This window comes from Schistosoma mansoni, chromosome 3 (genome assembly GCF_000237925.1).
Source record: "Schistosoma mansoni strain Puerto Rico chromosome 3, complete genome".
NCBI classification, from domain to species: domain Eukaryota; kingdom Metazoa; phylum Platyhelminthes; class Trematoda; order Strigeidida; family Schistosomatidae; genus Schistosoma; species Schistosoma mansoni.
Genome location: NC_031497.1, coordinates 15319150 through 15319488, shown reverse-complemented (window position 1 = coordinate 15319488; position 339 = coordinate 15319150). Strand labels below are relative to the sequence as shown.

Sequence of the window (339 nt, the reverse complement as noted above, 5' to 3'; positions counted from 1 at the left end):
ACTTTCGAATATTGAATGTCCTTGATGGTGAATAGATTGTGTGCGGTAATATGTGATGCACCTGCTCGTTCGGATGTTAGATACACTGTTAACCACAACGGAAAGGCAGGTTGCGACCGGTGTGTTGTAAATGGTAGACGACTTGATGGAAAGATGACTTTCCCAAATGGTGAATATACGTTAAGAGCTGACGACAGTTTCCGACATCAGACACAATCTATCCACCATCAAGGACATTCAATATTCGAAAGTCTTCCGATAGACATGATTTCAACTTTCCCCTTAGATCCCATGCACATGGTTTACTTAAGTGTCACAAAGAAACTTGTAACTCTCTAG

General features: G+C 41.3%; 1 protein-coding gene across 1 annotated transcript; it reads left to right on the top strand.

Moving 5' to 3' along the window:
- Positions 1–24: 24 nt before the first annotated feature.
- Smp_002470 (hypothetical protein) lies at positions 25–339 on the top strand (the record flags this gene model as incomplete). Its single annotated transcript, XM_018799388.1, has 1 exon — positions 25–339. One exon carries the CDS (start codon positions 25–27, stop codon positions 337–339), a length of 315 nt encoding a protein of 104 aa, XP_018651181.1.